The sequence below is a fragment of the Corvus moneduloides genome, chromosome 9, assembly GCF_009650955.1.
Source record: "Corvus moneduloides isolate bCorMon1 chromosome 9, bCorMon1.pri, whole genome shotgun sequence".
Lineage (NCBI taxonomy): Eukaryota > Metazoa > Chordata > Aves > Passeriformes > Corvidae > Corvus > Corvus moneduloides.
In genome coordinates this window covers 5171672-5189643 of record NC_045484.1, presented here as the reverse complement: position 1 = coordinate 5189643, position 17972 = coordinate 5171672, and the positions used below count along the sequence as shown (strand labels likewise).

Below are 17972 nucleotides of genomic sequence, written 5' to 3'. Positions count from 1 at the left end.
CTTGTTAAATAGTTTGTTTAATATCTACTAACAGTATTGATTTTCAACTTTGTTTCATCCCCTCTACCTCTTTTTACCCTTTTTCTGCTTTTTTTTTGCAGACGTTTAGTTGATTAAACAAATCAAACAGCAAAATGCAGTACATGCTCTTAAGTATTTTTCTGGAAACTGCACCTAAAATGTTCCAGTTTTGTGGAAAAACTGGGAGACCTTGGAGGACAGATAGCTCTACATGTAATGGCAGCATTGATGTTTACAGCTAAGAAGCGTGAAAATGTCTGGAATGACTCTGAATCTTGCTACACTCATTCCTGTAGCCCATCATTGTCCCAGTTGTACAGGAATTCTGGCCACCTCAGGGAAACTGGTCTTGGCTACTAACTGGTTTAGTTCCTTCTATTGGGCAAGAAGAAGCAGCATTACCGTGGTGTTGGGGCACTGCTGTGTCCTTTGGTAGGTAGGTTAAATTTTCTACTGCACCAGACAACTCTGAACCCTCATTTTGATACCTGGGTTTCAGCCAGATGGACAGCATGGGCAAACCTTCAGAATAGGAAGCTTCAAGTGGTAGGTTAAGCTTCAGTGTGTCTGTGATTCAGTCAGTATATAGATGGTGTCTGTTTATTCTGTGATGTTATTTCCCTCCTTCTGTCAACATCTCATCTGTCTGTCCTGTGACCTAGTTCTTTTTTTCTTAATAGGAGAAGTTTAAGCTTTTTCTTCTGCCCTTCTTGTCCCATTTCAGAGTAGGACTTTTTTTCTGTAGATCAGAGCATCTTTCAAGCTAGCAGCACTTATATCCCTGTTTTTCTCAAGCTCTTCTCTGTAGTTTTTTCTGAGCTGTCGATCCCCTTTTTGCATCTTTTTCTCCTGTGGCTTGCCCATCCACCCTCCCTGATTGTGTAACAGTGACAGCTTGCTGCCTCAAAACAGAGCATTCAAATGAATTCGCTTAGCCAATAACTTCTGTGAAGTTGCCTTTTCTAATGGTGTTATTACTCAGTGATGCACAAATGTGATATTGCCCCTACTGGTAGGCAAACGGGGGATCTGTATAAACATGGTAAACTGCTGTTTTTCTTTAAAGGAGAGCCAAAGACTTGTGCTTTACACTTTTTTTCCCCGGTGTAGCCATTTTGATTGTCAGACATTTGTGTAGGGTATTTGTGAGTTGACTGTATTATCCTAATAGCAATTTCCAGAAGTTAATGATTGTCAAGCCTTGCCCATGCATTGAATTGTGGAAAATCATTCCATCTAGTCATACAATTTGCAATGTACTAAGATATATCTATGGTGTTGTGATGTGTTTTCAGTCTCATGCACTCTCTCAGCTGATTGAATGGCTCATTTAGAAAGGGAGAAGGAACATAGAAATGTTTTAATCCAAGAAGCATTGTCTTTAAGTGTTTCTAAACTAAATACTGATTGAAAATTTCTTCAGTTACAGTAAAAGATAAATCTGTGTTACAAATGTGACTGACTTTTAGGTCCACTGGGACCGAAAAGATTTGTGAAATGCTAGCATTGCATTAAATTAGATGTGGAAGAACCAAACTTGTGATGATGATATTGTCTCTTGACAGCATGGACTGAGTAAGGTGGGGCAAATTTTCTCTTAGAAAGGGCCAGGAGTGAGGCTTTTATTTGATAATACAAGAAAGCTGCTTACATTTACCTTCCTTGAGCTACTCAAACTCTTTCAGACTTGTTACTAAAGTTTTTAGGTTCAGAGAGAAATCTCTTGAAATCTGAGCAGCATAAACCCTCGTTTCCATTGCCATTTATAATTTTGGACATACAACAAAGCAGACCTACAGGACAGTCATCTGAAAGACCCCCATATAAAGTATCTTTCCTGGACTGGCTCTTTCAGACCTGCTTCTATGGTCCAAGTAATGCCATGCCAGTGTTGAGAAGGCTGAACAGAGGGAGCGCCAGCCATCTTCTCTGCTCTAAAATGGGAGAAAAGACCCAAATATATGCAGAGTGCAAGTTTTTGTGCTTGTCTGTGTGTGTACGGAGAAGTGTTTGTGGTCCTAGGATAGATAGAAGGAACACAGAGCAATGCTGCTGGGGCATGATGTTACCTTTATATTCAAATGTTGTTATCGTTCACTTTCCAAAACACAGCCTTCCATTCCTGCCTCCTAACGTTGCTGATTTAAAAGCAACCCAAAAAAAGTCAGTGTGACAACAACTTAATTTCTTCTATCACAATAAGTCAATTCCCCTGAGGCAAAAAAAAGGGAGCAAGAGTTCTTGAGTTGTCTACATGGTAATGGAGTTACGAACTGGAAAAACATCCACCTTGCTTGAGTAAGTGTAAACTGAATTTCTGAGGAAAGTGAAGCAGCTCTTCTAAGCCACCTTTTGTGTACAGCCATGGTGCCAAGAGATGGGTGGTTGTTACTTGTGGTAAATCAACATACAGATTATTATGTAGCACAAATTGATTTGCTCTCAATTCAAATAGACTCCTAAAATGTCAAAAACTTCATTGGGAATTTTCATTTCAATAGTCAACTGTTACCAACTGCATTATTTTCTGTTGGAATGTCAGGGGATGACAGAGACTAGAGTAAATTAATTCTAATTATACAACATAAGAAAGGGATTTGGGGAAATGTTATCCCAGCACAGTGTCCTTCTACAGTTAACATGTGGCCTTTAGCCTTCTATAGGCAGAAGAATGTAACTGCTTAGTGTTGTCACAGTCTTCAAGGCACTTCTTGTGATGCAGGTAGAACCTTGGTTAGCAGAGAAAGGAGAACAAACTTTAATGTTTATTTTCTTTATAATTTTGTTTCCTAATGGGAAGTGTAGTATTGTGCCATGGGAAGTGTAGCAAACAATGAGGCTGCAGCTTTTTATGTAATTTCCCAATAAAAAGAGCCCATGGCAATGTGGATTTGTTTGCATCAGGAACATCACAGTCATTTGACACTTAAAATATGTGGCCGTAATAATCAAAACTGGATGTCTGTAGCTTGGTAACGTGAATTAACTGATCTTTCCCAGGCAATCTTTGCAATTTCAGTGAGTTTGTGTATGATTTTTAGTGCCAATTGCCAGGTGTTCAGTAGCTGGGAAAGATATACTGTTTGGATGTTTTCATATGCCAGGAAACAACTGTTTCAAAGATCTGAAAGTTTTAGGAAAACACAATTGTCCACTTCAATTTGAAAAATACAGTATTGGGAGAGATGGAAGCAACAGGTAGTGCAGCCTCTGGAAATAAAAAGCATTAGACATGATGGAATTAAATGTGAAATGTATATGGGGTAAACATATCTGTAAATGGGAAAAAAAAAGAAGGTATTGTGGAGTATTTGATGTTCGAGGAATTATTTGCTTCTTTGTAATGTTAAAAAGATTTTATTAATAGTTCTGTGGCAGACAGTACTCACAAGTCTTTGGCATCCAAACCAGATTGTATATCAGATGGATCCCACAACTGGATGTGTGCACTGACCTCTTTATTTGTAGATTTTTAAAAAGAAATTTGGCAGCAGCCTTTAATAAATGCATGAAGCAACCTGAGAGGAAGAAGAAATCCTGTTTGCATCACAGCTGCTGCATAGCTCACAATTGACACCATTCATCTGCAGCCTCTTATAAGTGAAGCTGCTCAACATGGGCAAAACCAATGGCAATGACTTTTAGAGTTTTTCCTAATTTTGAGGAGTTTGCATTCCCTCTTTAGCCTCTGCTTGCTGTGTAAGCAGCCTCCGTGCTGAAAGGATCTTTCCTTGAAGTCAGCTTAGCAATTGTACTGTAGCTTGGCTATTTTTCCCTATTTTCTTTAACTGGTAGCATTGTGTTAAGCTCTTCTCCCCATTGTATTTGTTGCTATGGGGAGGAAGAGGTGGAGCAAGACATCTGTAAGAGGAGGGAGGAAGAATTGTGGGATCTATGTGACAGCTCCCGCTTCTTCTTTGAAGTCATCTACTTCCAGTTGTGGGATTTCTCGATATATGATTTTTTTCCTGGTTTTTGTAAGCCTAGTTTTCTTTGATCTTGTTAATTCCGTACAAGTCTCCCCGAGACATTCTGCAGTCATTATCACCTTTTTGGGTGAAGTTTATTTTATTTTTTTGGGTTGTTTGGTTTTTAAAATAACTTTTTAACATTGGTGCATATAAGCTTGGGATAGAGCTCATGTAATTTTCCAATCGTATTGATTGTATGTGATTGTGCCCTGCAGAGGTATATTTAACAAAAAATAAAATAAAGGATAGTCTAGGTAATAAAGGAGACCATGAGGTTCATTGAGTCAGGTTATGAACTATTACTTAAATTTATTTAGGATCCTAGATAAATGAAATTCCATCTGCTGTTCTCATGAATCAGTGCTAAACAAAATATCATTCATTCTCTCCTTGTGTTTTTCCTTGCTTTTCTTCTGCTGTTTTCTTCCTTTCCTGTTTCTCATAAACAAAAATTCTCAATCTTTAATGGGAATGGCTGACTCTGGGTTGATATTGTGGATATTTATTGTTTGTAACTATCAAAACATTCACAATAGGAGTAGAGATGAAGTAGAATGTATGAGATGAATTCCATAAATTGAACTCTTTGCCAGGTCAGGGGAATTATGAAGTCTTATACAGGCCTCGTCATGGGGGAGATGTTCAGAGCTACATGGGGAATTGCTATGTGTTTTCCAGGAAAGGTTAAATGCTTTGCTACCTTTTGGGAAAACTGAGATAACAAAAGGAGTAGAAGAAAGTTCTCTATTTCCAACTCCCTGTGTCTTTACTCCTACAATATACTTTTTAGACTTGAAAGAAAAACCTTCTAGATACTCTGCTGAAGTGAGACAGTGCATTGAAGGAGGCAAAAGGCAAGAAGACCCAGAGATTTGAAAATCAGAATTGGTCTCCTTTATTTAATTCTCAAACCTATAGAGCCAACAGTGTCACTTTTGTATGAAAGAACAAGGGAGTGAAGACCTACTGTACATGCATGGCAGTTATATAGAAAAAGCCATATGTCAAAATGCTATTTCTTCTTCCCTTTTCACCTTGCTTTTCTTCCTCTTGAAGCTGACTCAGCCTCACCTTGCTCTCACAGAATGTCTGAGGGTCCTTTGAGTTGCAGATTGAACAAAAAAGAAGAATGGAAATTCACTATTTGGTTTGTAAATAGATGGAAATGTCTACAAGATCTTACCTGCTTTTCTGTCAGCATTTATATTAAATGATAAATTAATGAAGAACACTTTGAAATATCTCTCATTTTCTGTCTGGGATGAATGTGCATTCTTCTAAATTTTGTATGAGGTGTTGGACCATCTGCGTAAGATTTTTCACCTCCTCAAGGTGTGTGTGTTCTCTGCCAGGCTGGAGCATAAGAGATGCCAAATAGCAGAGAAGCCACATGTCTCCTGGGTTTGGTCTGCTCTCTTCTGACTTCACCCATAAGCAAAATGGCTCCTTCACTTGTTCACCTCTGATGAACAAGAAAAGATACTCAGGATAATCAGTTTTGTTAATTGCTCAGAGTATACATATTTAAAAAGCAAACCAGACCCTTCAGAGCAGGGAGTGGGCAGTATTCGTCTAATGTTGAGCCTGGTTTGGAACTTGCCTTAAAGTGAGAATAAGTTTTGCTCCACAGTCTGCTTTGTGGTTTTTAGTCTTCTCCTTTCACACCTTTTTGTGGGCTTTAACAAGTCATTATCTGTAAAACTGAAACTGGATGTGCTGAAACTGCTGCTTCACTGAAAAACTCTTCCTTCTCCCACTCCAGGGCAAGCACAACCTTCTGCCCTTGGAGTTTTTGCATAATGTTCATTACTATTGTCATTATTCTTGAGCCTGAGCACCATGGATCTAGGTAAGGTGTGTTTTTCTGGGCTGAAGCCCATCACTGGTCATTATTAGGCCCGCTCACACTTCAACACTTACTTGCTGGATGACTCGAAGCATTCAGTTCCTATAAAGGAATTGTATTTAGTGGGAAATCCAGCAGAAAACTGTGAGTTTCAGTTGGTGATGGTTTCCTTACCCTTTCTCCCAATAGTCTGAGGATTCAGGATCCTCATGTAGTGACTCACTTTAAAAGGAAAAAAAAGAGAGCTGAATTCCTGCAGTGGCTGGCTTTTAGAAGGAAGATCTGAAGTGCTGTGGAGAGTCAGGAAGGAAGCAGTGGGTGGTCTGCATCAAGAGAGATTGGCAGAAACTGGCTGGGTTTCTTTATGTGGAAAAGAAGGGAGACCAGCTTCAAGTGGATGGTACCTGCTGGAATTTTTTCCCCTGGGATATGGATAGCAGGATAGAAAGAATCTTGCAAAGGCTAGCTCATGAGATTCCTTGATCCCATCTTGCTCTGTGAGTGCAAGAGTCGTCTTCCCTGTGCATAGCCATGAAACTCAACAGTGAGTACCCAAAGCACAAAACAAAAGGCAATTTATGTTCCTCCTCACCAATCAGGTATGTTTAAGAACTGTTTCTTTCTATCTAGGATGTGTTCAGTTGTTTCTGTAACCTCCTTCCTCCTAACTGAACTCCAGCTCCCTCGTCTGCACGACTACAAGTGTGGGAGAGACTAAAACCAAAGCATGATGCTTCATCTGCAGGCTGCCAGGCTTTGATACTTGATGGTTTTGAGCCTCTGATCCTTGCTTTGGGTCTGGGAGCAGCAGCTTTGGGAGAAAAACAGCCTCTATATTAGAGCAAACAAGGCATCTAACTGTTTGTATTAAAACACTGGCCATCTTGGATGCTTCCTTTGGGATAGCTCCACTCAGATGTGAGTGCTGGGTTGTTGCTTGATGCTGAACCAGCAATAAATTACCATTTACTTGCTGCATTCAAAAGATAGATTCGCCCAGCTACCCTGGCAGAAGTGCCTTGGGAGCTCTGTGGGATGTGCATAGTTGTTTGCTTTTGGTTTTTACTGCTTTAAACTACCTCTGAGCACTGGGTAAATGGAAACCTGTGCTTGGATGTCTGCCTGGGTGTGGAGCATCCCTAATGCACTCTGAAAACCCTGGTATCTGTAAACATGTGAGTTACCTCAAAAAATTAAACCAGCAGCCACCTGAAGCAACAAGGTACAGTGTGCATGTCCTTCCTTTCTCATGGAGAATTTATCGCCACAATCCCTGTCCAATTTAACTATATCCCATACTGATGGAGTAAGGTCTTTCACTTTACCCAAACCAGTTTGCAACTGCATTTTCCATTAAGGGAAAATGTTCCTCTTACTGGAGGCCAGGAACAGGACAGCTCCAGCACCCACTGAGCCAGCCTGCTCCTGGGATTTGAAATTCAGGGAGCAATGCTACTGAATTTGTAGAGCAGCTGCATTCTGGATCAGAAATGGTGTTCAGTCCTGCTCACTACACTGCCTTGTGAATCTGGACAGGAGTTAGGGGAGCTGGTGTTAATCCTTTCCAGCAGTGCAAGTAAAAGGTCACAGGATCACAGAATATCCTGGGCTGGAAGAGACCCACCAGGATCACAGAGTCCAACTCCTGGCCCTGCACAGACACTCCAGCAATCCCACCCTATGCCTGAAAGTGTTGTCCAAACACTCCTGGAGGTCTGGCAGCCTTGGGGCTGTGACCATTCCCTAGGGAGCATGTTCCAGGTGAGTGTGTTTAAGATAGGATGTATTTGAAACTGCAGAATGTGAAGTGGGGCAGCTTCTCCCAACTTGTGTCTGTTCAGGAAATGGGGAACAGGTGACAGGGCTTGGGACAGATGGGGGAAACATTTTGCTTAGCGACAAGATCCCTACAAATGCCTGGTATAACTTTTATTCAAACTCTTGAAGGTTTTGTGGTTTTTCTTGTGGGATAAGCAGTTCATTTTCTGTTGGCAAAAAATGAGGACATGTGGCACTTGTGTGGAGTAGATGGTCAAACTCTCCCTTGTCAGACTGAACTTTAAAACCTCTTTCAAACTAAACATTGCCTCTTTTTTTTCCTACTCTTTGCTTAACCTTCAGCAGCTGGTCATCAGCCTTTGGCCTTAGCATCCTACTCCCCTCCCACCATCCCTTGCTGCTGTCTCAGCTCTGCTTGAGCACAGAAATCCAGTGGGGAAACTGCTTTGGGCTCAAGCAAGACTATCCTCTCAAAAATTTCCATTTACCTCCTAAAAGCAGAAGGCTGGAGGGCAGGTAAGAGAAACAGATTCCTCTAATATTTCATTGTTAATTAATTCCTTGAAACGGCTTCTTTTCCCTTAGTAGGAGCCTATGAATTTTAGCTGCTGCCAGAGTGGCTTTTTGCTCTATTAGAGAGGGTCCTCTCACCCCAGCTGTCATGAAGGCTGGCTTTCTAAATTGTCAGGCTTGACTTTTATCCCCAGCCTGCAGCAATGCTTCGTAGTGTGGAGGGCAGTTCATGAAATCAGGATCTCCTGAGTAATTGCTGTCTGTGAAAGAGCACTGCTGGCTTGCTTTGGACTCTGCTGTTGGGGTGTGAGGCAGTTTCTCAAGAGCCTAAATTAATTGCAAAATGGTTTGAGCTATTTTACATTAGCTGGGCTGTGCAGCACAGTGCGTAGGTGCTGTGGGACATTCCCACCACTACCAGTAGCCCCAGTAGGTTCAGTAGGGTGGGTTCCAGGGATTTTGGAAGCACAGTTAATCATCCTGTCCTGCAGCCATGGAACAGCAGGATGGAACTGGCGTGTGCTGGTGAGAGCCTAGCTGTGTTGCACAGCAAGCCGAGGGATGGGGGAGTTTCTCAATGCCTCCCCAGAACCTTCTGATTTTGAGCTGAATCAGCAACTTGTTTCTTGGTTTTCTGCACTTTTTGTTGCTTCACCCTTGTAAGAGCCTTTTTAATTTCTGCATTCCCCCTTGCCAGTAACCCCTTTCAGGCAGTGCTGTTGTGGGAATACTTTTGGGATTCTTCCAGGTTGACACATGGAGTGCAGAGGAAAAGGGAGTGTTGAAGGCCTGTGGGGGGAGGAGGAGTGGGTTTTGGCCAAATCGTATGACAAAGAGCTGGTATAAGAAATAGCAGGGGCTCTTGCCTGTAAGAGACAAGATTGGATGTGTCAGAGACCAGATCAACCTTAATGGATGGTAAAGTAGATTTAAGGCATTAGCAGAAAGTCCTGTGTCTTCCCTGAATTGATGAAGTCAGGACTTTACTGGAGAGTAAAAACAGGGAGTCTTTCTCATTTATTGAGGACAGGGTGAGCATGGAGGTGCCCTCCCTACTCTTGTGCTCTGGCCTTTAAACGTGAAATTCGATTAGCAGTAATTTGTGTGATGGTGGACACCACAAGTTGCTTCTGGCTTGACAGAAGCAGGTGTTTGTTCTTGTACAGATAGGGTCAGGACATGCCTTTCCCTGGAGGTGAGTGGAGTGACAGGGCAGGAACCATGGTGAGGTTGTCCTTTCCATGATGGGACTGGCCACAAGTGTGTCAGTACTGCTGGAGCTGCAGGACCAAGTGTGGTTGAGGGAGGGCTGCTGCAGGCAGTGAAAGGCTCTGCTCCTGGCCCCAGGGTTGTGGAACTCTGGAGTGTGCTTGGCTTGTTGCTGGCTGACTTTTCCTGTGGAAGTGAAAGGTTCAGAAGAACAGCACTTCCTGGAGTATTTTAAACTGTCTTAATAGTTTTTCCTTTCTCTTGCCCTTGGTGTTGTTTGTTGTTTCTGTTAACTTCCCTCCCTTTTTAGATTTTTTTTACCCTTTGTGGTGTTGCATCTGTCCTAAACCTTTTGCAAGATAATCTATGTGTCATTACCAGCGAGAGCTGTGGCTGTGGTCTGAGTGAGTCCCTCTTGTTTTGCTGTGCTATCACACAGCCTTGGTGCTCTATACAGTCTTGGTGCCGGATAAGGTAGTTTCTGCTTTTGCAGAGGAACTGGAGCACATATGAAGTAGTTGGCGAAGAGCCCAAGGGAGGGGGTTGTGGAAGAACCCAGAGGTCTCCTTCATCCCAGATTAGCCTTTCAGCTGCTCCCATTTTCCTCCAGCAGGTGCTGGCCCATCAGCACTGGAAGATCACAGACATGGAGGCCACCAGTGCTAAATGCAGGTGACTTTTAATTTAGTTTCTCAGAAGGTAATGCTTGGTAGCCATGGCAGTGAGTATGTGGGGGCAGGCAGAGACCTACCCGACTTAGGCACATGTTTGAAAAAGTGTCCTGTGGTGGGCCAGGCTGCCAGCCCCTCCCAGTAGTTGTTTCCCAAACTGTTGTGGCTGTGGGGCTTGAGCTTCCTCCCATGGGGTACGTGAACAAAGCAGTCATGCAAAGGGCATCTTAGAACCACAATGTGCAGGACATGCTCTTTCGGCCCTGGGATGGCTCATGAGACCTTGCTGCCAGAGCAGGTGGGTGATGGGATTTAGGAGGAAATTCTTCCCTGTGAGGGTGGTGAGGTTCTGGCACAGGTTGCCCAGAGAAGCTGTGGCTGCCCCATCCCTGGAAGTGTCCAAGGCCAGGTTGGATGGGACTTGGAACAACCAGGTCTAGTGAAGATGTCCCTGCCCATGGCAGGGGGCGCACCCAAGGTGATATGTAAGGTTTCTTTAAACTGAAACCATTCTGAGGTTTGATGTGCTTTAGCAAATGAGAAAATATAAATTATCTCTCTCTTGCTGGGAGATTTTCAGACACCTGCTTTTGCCGGAACACAGTAATTAACATTAGCCTGCACTCTTTAGGTACCAAGGACAACCACTTTGCATTGAGGTGGTATGAACTTTGGACAGGAATTGGTGTGATGCACCAGCTATACCATACATGCTTATAAAGTACATTTTTTTGGGATTAAAGATGCTCAGTGCATGGAGAGACCAACTTCCCTGGAGACCTTTTCCTTATCGCCTTTCTTCTCTGCAATAGCATCTCCTGCATCAGTAACTGAAAAGTATTGTAAAGCTGAGGTGAGCCTGGCAGGGTCCTGACACTGTAAGGGTCCATACCTGTCAGAGTTTGATGCTGGCTAAGCACCAGGCACCATGAAAAACTATTCACTCATTTTCCTCTGCTATAGCTAAGCAGAGGAGGGGACATTAAAATGAAAACTTCATGAGGATTAGGGGAAAAAAACCACTTTAAGGGCAAAACAGATCAAAACTTAACCAGTATAAAGAAAATTTATTATTAACAGAATTAAAAGTAAAAAGGGAAATAAGAAGTAAAATAAACCTTTAGAACACTTATTTTCTTCCCAGCCCTCTCCCTCTTTCCCACCAACAGTGCAAGAAGGCAAAACCTGGGATTTTGGTCAGTCTTTCACTTTCTAAGAATCTTCAGTTCGTTCAGGGAAAGGAGTTCTTTTTCTGTTGTTCCGTTGGGGTCCTTCCCACAGGAGACAGTTCTCTGTGAGTTTCTCTAGTGTGGTTCTAATTTTCACGAAATAGCAGTCCCGCCTGACCTGCTTTAACGTGAGTCCCTCCCACAGGCCAAGCAGTCTTCCTGCAACTACCTAGCATGGGTCATTTTAGTTCATGGGGCTTAGTCTTTTAAGAATAAGCTGTTCTAATTTGGAAGCAAGGGTTCTCTATCTCTGGAAGCAAGGGTCCTCTCTCTCTGTTCGAGTTTTTCACTAGATTACAGCTTTTCAGCATCTACTTGCTCCAGCATGGGCACTCTTTCTCACGAGCTGCAAGTGGATCTCTGCATCCCCCCGTGCACCTCATGAATTACAGGGAAATAGTTTGTTGTATTATAGTCCTCACCATGGCTTGTGGAAAAATCTCAGCTCTGACACCCGGAGCACCTCCTCCCTCTCCTTTTCACTGACCTCGGTGCCGCCATGTTGGTTCTCCTCATGTATCCTCACTTCTTCCTCTTCTTTGACTCAGAAGAAAATTGTTGTCCATAGGTATTGCTGTTCTCAAGTTCTATTAATTGAAAAGTTCTTATAGAGCTTCGCTGCATTGAAAAGGCTGATCTCATTTGTGTTCTGTGTCAGGGAATTTTTTGCCTTGTTTTCGTTGCTGGCCACGTGGTCCCTGCCAGCACCACACAAGTGGCCCCAGCTATGGGAGGGCCCTGGCCACACAGTTCTGGCCTTGGGAGGGCCCTGGCCGTGTGGCCCTGGGTGGCCCCCGCTGGGATGGGCCCTGGTGACCACCTCACCACCCCTCAGGAGAAGAAAGAGCTTCCCATGGTTTTTCCTTTCTTAAATATTAAGAGGCGTTACCAACATCACAGAGGTGTTACCAACTTCTCTAATTGGGCCAGCCAATATGTCCATCATCAGAGCTTTCAGGGATTGGCTCTGCTCCTCAAAACAGTGGAAGTTTCGAGGAGCTTCTCTCTCAGAAGCAGCCTCCGTGGCTTCCTCTGCCCCCCACTAAAGTCCAGATTGTGTTAAACTAACACACCACCTCGCTGGTCAATGGGGAGGACTCAAAAGTTCAAATCATCCATTTTGGTATAAACTTGTCAGGGCTGAGCCTGCTGCTTAAAAAAGAGGGCCCCCAGGTCACTGGGAAAACACTGGTTTCAGTGTATTGCTTCTAAAAGCATTGTGTGCTCACAGCCAGGCTTGTCCTCCTGCTGTCTGTGTGTCCTTGTTTATCCTGCAGGTCCAGGGCAAAAGGATGATTGGAGAGGACTGTGGGGCTCCTATTACTGTGGTGTTGGCTGGAACGGGTCCATGGGCTGTGGGCGGCAGCATGAGTTTCATGGACAGGCAGCATGTCTAAGCTCTCTCTCTGGTTCCAGGACAATGCATCTCTTTGTGGTGTGTCTGCTCAGCGTCTGGGGGCTGGCTGCCCCTGAGCACTACACCGTGGAAGACATCTGCACGGCAAAGCCACGCGACATCCCAGTGAACCCCATCTGCATCTATCGCAACCCCGAAAAGAAGCCCCAGGAGGGTGAAGGACAAGACCCAGCAAAGGACAAGCTCCCAGAGTCCACCAACCCCCGGGTCTGGGAGCTGTCAAAAGCCAACTCTCGGTTTGCTGTCATCTTCTACAAGTACCTGGCTGACTCCAAGGACAATGGGGAAAACATCTTCATGTCACCCCTCAGCATTTCCACAGCCTTCGCCATGACCAAGCTCGGAGCCTGTGGCAGCACCCTCCAGCAGCTCATGGAGGTTGGTGGAGATTCCTCAGCCTTTTCCTGTAGCAGATCTGAAAGACAGGAAAGGTGATCATGGCTGATGGCTGCTCTCAGGGTCAGGACAGCTCCTTGCCTTGGGAAGGAAATCCCAAGTTGGAAGGACCTTAAAACTCATCTCGTTCTACTCCCTGCCATGGGCAGGGACACTTTCCACTATCCCAGGTGGCTCCAAACCTCGTCTCTGGATTTGCTTAGATCCCAGCTCTCTCCCCTTACTCCCTGTTTGGATCCCGCATTCCTTGGTTTGAGAGGTTAGTTTTCATCTGGAGGAAAGGAAGCCCACTTGGAGGGTGAGGGAAGGGAATGGGAACAGTTTGCTTCTTGCAGATTGAGCTAAGCTTTTCCTTATGTAAAAAGCAGGAAAAGCCATGATATCAAGTCCTATTGGGAGAGACTTTTTCACGTTCCTTCTCTCTCTTCCTTGGGACAAAAATCAGACACATGGGAGACCCTGCAGCCCATCTGACTTCCAGGGCAGAGGAGGCTGTATACAGGGAGCCTCCCCTTCCGCCTGTGGCCCCTATACTCACTCAGGGGATAGTTCTGATCCCAGACAAAGAGGTAATTCTGAATTCTGGCTCTTCCATGGGACTAATTTAACTCCCTGGCTGTCCCAGCACCCTTCTCAAGGTCAGACCCACTTACCTGACAACTCCCCTGCTATGTGGGGTTTGATGCTGCCTGTACCTTTTTCTCCAATGGGAGACCTCAGTCCAGAGGAGCCTTTTTCCCTGCAATGAGGAGGTGTGAATCAAACTGCTCTGCTTGTCCCCTCTGTTGCTTTCCTTACAGATCCTTTCTCTGGAAAAAATAATGTTGGGGGGTCTCCTGCCGTTATCCACACAGCCTAAGTGGAGCAGCTATAACCACATCTCCAAAATCTTCACTTGTGTGTTCGCTTCTGGGCAGGCCTTCCCACTGGAAGGGGACCCTTCTCCCACTGAGCCACCCACACCTGCACTCCTAATCCCCCTTTTTCCCATGAAAGGGCTGCTAACACCACCTTTGCCTCACAAGAAACAGTGCTGAAGATCTTGGAGGTTCATAAAGAACAATATGTTATGGGATTTTCTGTGCCTTAAAGCCCTGAGGTTGGATGGCAGTAGACAAATCATATTTGTCCTTCCAGCTGACAGCTGGGAACAGATAAAAAATTCCCTGTGCTGCAAAAATCTACCCTCAAAATGATTGCTAAGATGTACCAGAAGTACTCAACAGGCCATGAGAATTCCTCCTGGGAAGGAGCAGCCTTTAGCATTGTCACAAGAAGGTTTAGCACATATGAGTCCTCCCATGACCTGGTATAACCCAAGAGCTGCTTCTAGGCCCTGTTGGTGCAATGCTCATCTCTGGGGTGTGGTAGGGAGTTATGAACACTGTGTTAATTTTAACAGCACTTAAAGGGGAAGCTGGCGCCAGTCAAAGGCAGAGTATAGAGAGCAAGAAAACTGGTGTTGGAAAGAGGAGCAGCACCTCTGTGCTGCAGACTGTGCAGACTTTAATCCTCCATTTAGACTCTCCAAAGGAGGTCTTGGGCTGGTGATGTGTTGATTTTCCATAGATTAGGGTTCCCAATTACACATGGAAGGTGAAGCTCTGAGGGCCTGCAGATTTCTTGCTGTTGAGGCAAAGGCTGCACCACCACTTGCTCTGGGGCCCAGGAGCACAAGAGCCTCCTCATGGATTCCTTGTTGCTGTTTGGCTTGTCCAGGTTTTTCGATTTGACACCATTTCAGAGAAGACATCAGATCAGATCCACTTCTTCTTTGCCAAGCTGAACTGCCGCCTTTACAAGAAAGCCAACAAATCCTCAGAGCTGGTATCGGCCAACCGCCTCTTCGGGGAGAAATCTTTGGTGTTTAATGAGACTTACCAGAACATCAGTGAAATCGTTTATGGAGCAAAACTCTGGCCCTTGAACTTCAAAGTGAGTTTGAACTACTCAAATTTTGCTGTTTTGTTTGGTTCCACCCCCCACCTCCAGTCCTCCTGCTTTAGCTGTATCCCTGTTTTTTGCCCAGAGGAAGTCCTCTGCTGTGGGTGTGTGGAACATGGGTGAAGGCAGTAGGAAATCTGGGATGCAGCTCCTCTCGCTTCATCTCACCTTAACCACAGCCACATCCCCGCTTGTCATACCTAAACTTCATTGTTCTCCCCCAGCACATACCCTGTGAACCTGTCTCCTGCAGGAGGGGTACAGAGGTGTTTAAAACCCTTGGTTTAACCTTTTTTTGGTCTCTTCTTCTAGGAGAAGCCAGAACTTTCCAGGCAGATTATTAATGAGTGGGTGGCTAATAAGACAGAGAAGCGCATTACAGAAGTGATCCCAGAAAGTGGTATTGATGATCTCACTGTCTTGGTCCTAGTCAACACCATTTATTTTAAGGTACAGCTAAAAAACTGGAAGAGCAGCACACTTCCCTGGAGGAGACATGGTGCTCATGTTTGTTTTCCCCCCTCTCCTTTTTAGGGGCACTGGAAATCGCAGTTCCCAGCTCCAAACACAAAACTGGATACATTTCATAAAGCCAGTGGTGAGACCTGCAAAGTCCCAACTATGTACCAGGAGTCCAAATTCCACTATACATTCATCCCCCAGGACAAAGTCCAGGTGCTGGAGCTGCCTTACAAAGGGGACGATATCACAATGGTGCTGGTCCTGCCCAGTGCTGGGACACCATTGGAGGAGGTGGAGCGAGACCTGACGTCGGAGAAGCTGCAGGGCTGGATAGACTCCATGAAGGAGGTGTCTCTCTTTGTCTACCTCCCTCGCTTCCACGTTGAGGACAGCTTCAGTGTCAAGGAAAAGCTAAGGAAAATGGGGCTGGAAGATCTCTTCAGTCCGGAAAATGCTAGACTCCCAGGTGAGATGTGGAGATAGGGCAGTGCAGAGTAGAGGTGAGGGGCAGCCATTCCTCCCTAGATGGCAGGGCAGTAGGTGCAGCAGCACATGAGGAACAAGAACATGAAAGCATTTATACGTTGCTGCAGTCAGTGATGGACTCTGGTAAAGTCCCACCATGGACACTCAGCCCTGCTCTGCACTGAGGATATGGCAGTTTAGCAGTCAGTTGCACATGGAGGTTTTTGTTTTAGGGCAGCCATGCTGTCTCGTCTGCCTGATTCCAGGCCATGAAGGATGGGAATGTGTTCTTTCTTGAGCTGCCTCTAAACTCAGAGTTTTACCTTTGTATATTTTTGTATTTCAGGTATCATCGCAGAGGGCCGCACAGATCTGTACGTTTCTGAGGCTTTCCACAAAGCCTTCCTTGAGGTGAGCCTTGTTTTGTGCCGGTGTGTCTTCCTCTTGCTTTTTAAAAACATGAAATGTTAAAGGAAAAAAAATAGCTCTGAACCTACACTGTTCACTTCCTCACCCATCTGGGGCTTTGGAGGGAGGTTGGCCCCTGCTTTTTGTGGAAGAGGAGGGTGAACCCTCTCCATGCTGCATAATGCCTGTATTTTAATCCCATCTTCTCTCTTGGTTGGCAGGTGAATGAAGAAGGCAGTGAGGCATCAGCTGCTACAGCTGTTACCATCTCTGGCCGTTCTTTCCCTATGAACAGAAAAATCTTCAACGCCAACAGGCCCTTCCTGCTTTTCATCCGGGAAGCTGCCCTCAACACCATCATCTTCATGGGCAGGATAGCTGATCCTTGCTCCTAAAGGGGCTGGTAGGGCCTTGCTTCTCCCTCCTCTGCCTCAGGAAAATGGGAGGTGGGGTATTGCCACAAAGCATGGGCTGCTCCTGGGGTGGTTGGTCTTGCTATTTGGTGCCAGCTGCAGGGAGGGACTGTGTCCAGTTGGGCTGTCCCTGCTCCTCCCTGCCATGTTGGGTGAGGGGGCTCATAGGTCACCTCACCTCACCTGTCCTCCATGGCAAGGAAAGCTGAATTTCATCTGGCACCAGTATTTTCATGGCACCTAAGTCCAGCACTGCTGTCCTTCCTGTGCCCAACCTTCCTCCCTTTCAGGCCTCAAGCTGTAACTCTGATCGCTTGGTTCATTAAAACCTATAGATCTGTATGTAACAGACTGCTCTCTGAATGCACGGTTTACAGTAAGCCACTTCCTAGACTTACTTAAATTCTTCTTTTCCAACAAAAGGGGCCCCACATTGGAGAGGTCAGTGGAACAGCAGCAGCCATAAGGCTTGCGCTGGCTGGGCCACGAACACCCTTCTGCAGCTCCATGTGGGTGGAGGAGCTGCCAAACAGCTGTGCCCTGCTTGCCAGCAGCTCTGGTATATCCTGTGTGCCCAGGTACTAAGAGTCACTAGTGACAGTCTTGCATAGCGAAGGCTTTGAAACTCTTTTTTAATATTAAGACTTCAACTAACAGTTACTATTGCAGTGGTGCCCATGAACCATGACAGTGCCCAGGTGAGGTAACCAGTACCTGTAGCTTTGTTAAAAATACATTTCACCTGCAAGTTTACTTCTGGAGCTGAGATGTCCTGCTGCCAGGCCACATATGATCAGACCTCTAGTCTTCTCAGGGTGGCTGTACTGCTGTAGGACCTTTGGCAGGGCTGTCCTGAAGATGCAGAAGATTTCGAAGACTTCTCCATTTTAGACAGTTGTTTCAAACCAATCAGGCAGTGAAAACACAGTTCCTGTCCTCTGTAGGTGATGGAAGTGGTGCGTGCAGACAGTGGGTTGCACTCCCCCGTGGGCCATTTACTCTGGATTTTGTAGGACCAGCAAAATATCCATCTTTGTAAAGACTTACCTTGGCAGGAATTGCCAGAGCAGCCAAGCAGTGAGAGAGTTAACTTGGATAGGTCAGATCTTAGGTCACTGGGTCTCTAGTTTTGGAAGCTATCAGGGGTTTGACTCTCTCCTTTTCCTAATAGGAAAGTTAGAGCTTGTGTGGAAGTGGTATATGATTGGGACATGGAGAGCCACCTATT

At 45.1% G+C, this 17972-nt stretch overlaps 1 protein-coding gene across 7 annotated transcripts in view; it reads left to right on the top strand.

The window, feature by feature from the left end:
• The window catches only part of RC3H1 (ring finger and CCCH-type domains 1), a 75032-nt gene extending 57946 nt beyond the window's left edge, over positions 1 to 17086 (top strand). For 3 of the 7 annotated variants that reach the window (XM_032117792.1, XM_032117793.1, XM_032117794.1), the window contains exons 20-25: positions 12656 to 13034; positions 14772 to 14987; positions 15309 to 15446; positions 15531 to 15924; positions 16270 to 16334; positions 16553 to 16726. In XM_032117792.1, coding sequence (XP_031973683.1) covers positions 12656 to 13034; positions 14772 to 14987; positions 15309 to 15446; positions 15531 to 15924; positions 16270 to 16334; positions 16553 to 16726 — 1366 coding nt within the window. Of the gene's footprint in view, positions 1 to 7976; positions 8134 to 9949; positions 10012 to 12655; positions 13035 to 14771; positions 14988 to 15308; positions 15447 to 15530; positions 15925 to 16269; positions 16335 to 16552 lie in introns of those variants that run through there. The other 4 variants (XM_032117798.1, XM_032117797.1, XM_032117799.1 and 1 more) reach the window with 4 other exon arrangements.
• Positions 17087 to 17972: the final 886 nt, after the last annotated feature.